This window comes from Helianthus annuus, chromosome 17 (genome assembly GCF_002127325.2).
Source record: "Helianthus annuus cultivar XRQ/B chromosome 17, HanXRQr2.0-SUNRISE, whole genome shotgun sequence".
In the NCBI taxonomy this organism is placed as follows: domain Eukaryota; kingdom Viridiplantae; phylum Streptophyta; class Magnoliopsida; order Asterales; family Asteraceae; genus Helianthus; species Helianthus annuus.
Genome location: NC_035449.2, coordinates 49,455,852 through 49,459,854, shown reverse-complemented (window position 1 = coordinate 49,459,854; position 4,003 = coordinate 49,455,852). Strand labels below are relative to the sequence as shown.

At 44.9% G+C, this 4,003-nt stretch overlaps 1 protein-coding gene across 1 annotated transcript; it reads left to right on the top strand.

Moving 5' to 3' along the window:
* Nucleotides 1-1,071: 1,071 nt before the first annotated feature.
* LOC110924230 lies at nucleotides 1,072-2,421 on the top strand. The gene has a single exon (XM_022168262.1). It carries the CDS (start codon nucleotides 1,072-1,074, stop codon nucleotides 2,419-2,421), a length of 1,350 nt encoding a protein of 449 aa, XP_022023954.1.
* The last annotated feature ends 1,582 nt before the right edge of the window (nucleotides 2,422-4,003 follow it).

Sequence of the window (4,003 nt, the reverse complement as noted above, 5' to 3'; positions counted from 1 at the left end):
AAGGCAGTCAAAGCTTCAGCACCAAACGAACCAGAGAAATGGGTTCTGAACGGCGAATACCCAGAGCAAACCATTTTGCTAGGACAAGCCATGTCACCAACAATACGAATACAGCTGAAAAGGTTGTTGTCTAACAACAAAGATATATTTGCCTGGTGCCCAGCAGACATGACTGGAGTTCCACGCGATATCGCACAACATTGTTTAAACATCAAACCATCAGTCGATCCGGTTGTTCAGGGGAGGCGCAGCTTCAGTGAAGAAAAAGCAAAAGCGATGGACGAGCAAGTAACAGAGTTACTCAATGCGGGAATCTTGCGCAAAGTAAAATACCACACATGGGTTGCCAATCCAGTCATGGTACAAAAACAGAACGGCGGGTGGAGAATGTGTGTCGACTTCAAAGACCTCAACAAAGCATGCCCCAGAGACTGCTACGCGCTCCCAGAGATAGACAAGAAAGTCGATTCTTTAGCATCATTCAGATGGAAATGTTTTCTTGACTGTTATAAGGGTTATCACCAGGTCCAGATGAAAGAGAAAGACGAGGAAAAAACCGCATTCCACACAGACAAAGGCATCTACTGCTACACAAAAATGCCGTTTGGGTTGCGCAACGCAGGCGCAACGTATCAACGCCTAATGAACACAATCTATAGCGAGGATATTGGCAAAACTGTCGAAGTATACATGGATGACCTCGTCATCATGAGCCATGAGGAGGAGACAATGCTCAACAATATCCAGCGCACATTCGATTCTTTACGAAGCGTAAACTTAAAGTTGAACCCGACAAAATGCTCGTTCGGCATGGAAGAAGGAAAGTTTTTGGGTTTCATAGTTACAAAAGACGGTTTTAAGGTTAATCCAGAGAAGGTGCAGACCATTCAGCTAATGCCATCACCGGCAACAGTCAAGGAAATGCAAAGGCTCGCCGGGTGACTAGCAGCTCTGAATAGATTTTTGGCTAATCATGCGGCAAAATCTTATCCATTTATCAGTACGCTGCGAAACTGCGGAAAGAAAACTCCTTTTCAATGGACACCTGAAGCAGAAGCAGCATTCAAGAAAATGAAAGAATATTTAATCCAGTTACCAACACTGACTGCGCCAAAAGAAAAAGAACCATTAATCTTATATCTGTCAGCCGCAGAGGTAGCAGTAGGCACAGTATTAATGGTAGAGCAGGAAAATATCCAGACTCCAATCTACTACATCAGCAAAATGCTCACCGGCCCTGAAACTCGTTACTCAATGATAGAAAAACTAGTTCTAGCGCTAGTACACGCATCCAGACGTTTGCGCAGGTATTTTTCAGGCCATGTCATCACAGTACTGACAAATTATCATTTAGGCCAAATCTTGTCAAAACCCGACATAGCGGGGAGATTAGCTAAATGGGCCATCGAGCTAGGAGGCTACAACATTTTTTACAAACCAAGACCAGCAATCAAAGGGCAAGTTCTAGCAGACTTCGCCACTGAAGTTCTCGTTGATAAAGTACAAGAATGTGAGGCAATCCAGAACCCGACGCCTGTTTTTGACGACAGAGTCTGGACCTTACACACCGATGGTGCTTCCAATGACGACGGAGCAGGAGCAGGTCTCCGATTAGTCAGCCCGGATAATCACGAACTCACATATGCTATCCGCTTAGATTTCCAAAGTACCAACAATGAAGTAGAATACGAAGCATTTTTAGCAGGTCTTCGTCTAGCACTCAAGATGGGGGCAAAAAACCTTGAAGCTAACGTCGACTCAAAACTAGTAGCTGAACAAGTTAACGGTCGTTATGACGCGAAGGGCGAAGCTATGGCGTTGTACCTTGAACAAGCACGGATGTTAATCAATCAATTTCAGACATTCAAAGTCAATCACATAAACAGAAGCGAGAACAAACATGCTGACGCGCTAAGCAAGTTAGCTGCTACTAGCTTTAAACACTTAGCAAATGAAGTGCGCATAGAGGTACTATCCAATCCTTCCATTCACCTGAAACAAGTAAGTGTCATAGAGATGGGAAATCCGTCCTGGATGTCTCCAATTATTTTGTACCTTCAACATGGAAAACTCCCGGAAGGAAAGGCAGAAGCCCGAAAAATACAACACAAAGCAATAAACTACGAGATGGCGGATGGCATCCTTTATCGGAAATCATTCATGGGTCCATTACTACGTTGTGTTGATAAAACAGACGCTCAGTATCTGGTCAGAGAAATCCACGAGGGATTATGCGGGATACACGCAGGACCGCGCATGGTCGTGGCAAAAATAATGAGCGCCGGATACTACTGGCCAGGAATGCACATGGACGCAGTTGATCTATTACGAAGATGCGAGGCATGTCAACGCCATGCACCAAAGACACTTCGACCCAAAAATCCGCTAATTCCCGTTACTTCCGCCTGGCCATTCCAATAGTGGGGCATCGATCTTGTTGGCCCATTTCCCGATGCACCAGGTGCAGTAAAATTCATCATCGTTGCGGTGGACTACTTCACAAAATGGGTGGAAGCTAAAGCTTTGGCCTCAACAACAGCAATGGTAATCCGCAAATTTATATGGGAACATATCATTTGCAGATTCGGGTTACCATTGCGCATTATTTCTGACAATGGTACAAACTTTGCCGCGGAAGACCTTCAAAAATGGTTCAAAGAAATGAACATTGAGCACAGCTTCGCCTCCGTCGCGCATCCTCAAGCGAATGGCCAGGTAGAAAGCATAAACAAACAAATCATTGACGGTATAAAAGCGCGACTTGGGACAGCGCGCAGAGGGTGGGTTGACGAACTTCCCAGCATCCTCTGGGCGCATCGAACAATGCCAAAGACTAGCACCGGAGAAACTCCGTTCAGTCTAGTCTATGGGTCAGAGGCCGTCATTCCAGCTGAAATAGGCCTACCTTCACCGCGCATGTTGGCTATGGAGAAACAAAACAATGAACAAAAACGAAGGCTGGATTTGGACCTTCTGGAAGAAAGGCGCGAGAACGCGGCCATAGCAGAAGCAAGGTACAAATCCAAGCTAGAGAAATATTACAACGCGCGTGTGCGTATTTGCACCTTTGTCCCCGGAGATTTTGTCTTGCGCGACAACGAGGCTTCAAACGCCGAAAAACCCGGCAAATTAGCGCCAAGGTGGGAAGGACCGTACGTCATTAATGAAGTCTTAGGCAAGGGGGCATATACCCTAAAAAGGGTCGATGGGACTCTAGTTCCCCGCACCTGGAACGCGCAACAGTTGCGCAGGTGTTACATGTGAACCAATCCTACAAAGCGAAAAGAACATACAGGCAATGTATTTCCTTATCTTATCTTGTATCACGAGCCTTGCGCTCTTATCAATACAAATATCACCTTTGCTTACATCACTGTTTATTACAAATTGCATGAAATTTCTTCGGTTCGCGCAAAAACGATATGGTCAAACATTGTACACCTCATGAACAGTCTAAAAACAGACAAGCTGTTGACAAACGTTCGCACATGAGCACAATACCATCCCTCATTCGCCTTACCTATTCAAAAGTAATTATACACATGCAACATATTGTAATCCACATATATACGAATCATAGCAATGATCTTCAAAAAAGTATATCATAATATACATTATCAAAAAAGTGTAACATGAACACTTAACAAGATCATAACAATGATCTTCAAAAATCCTGTCCAGTACCCAAAGCTTACAACAAAAAAGCATTAACAAAGGACAGAGACAGGCCCTAGGCTTGGATATCTAATCAGCACCAGAACCATCATCAACAGTGGACACATGCCTACCCCGACGAATCCTCCGACGTCGATACACCAACCGACATCCCCCTCTCTGAAGCATCGGAAACCGGGTCGTCAACCCATCAACATCCAATACAATATCAGCACCAGCAGTGACGTTAGTGTGATGAGGGACCTTGCAGTCAGAATCAGCAATTGCAGGGGAAGCAGGCTCGATCAGTTTCTTCACTGGTGCAATGATGAGAGGTGGTGAACGAGAA

Coding starts and splice junctions, on each gene's coding strand:
- LOC110924230 (XM_022168262.1), top strand. CDS start 1,072: ATGAAAGAATATTTAATCCAGTTACCAACACTGACTGCGCCAAAAGAA.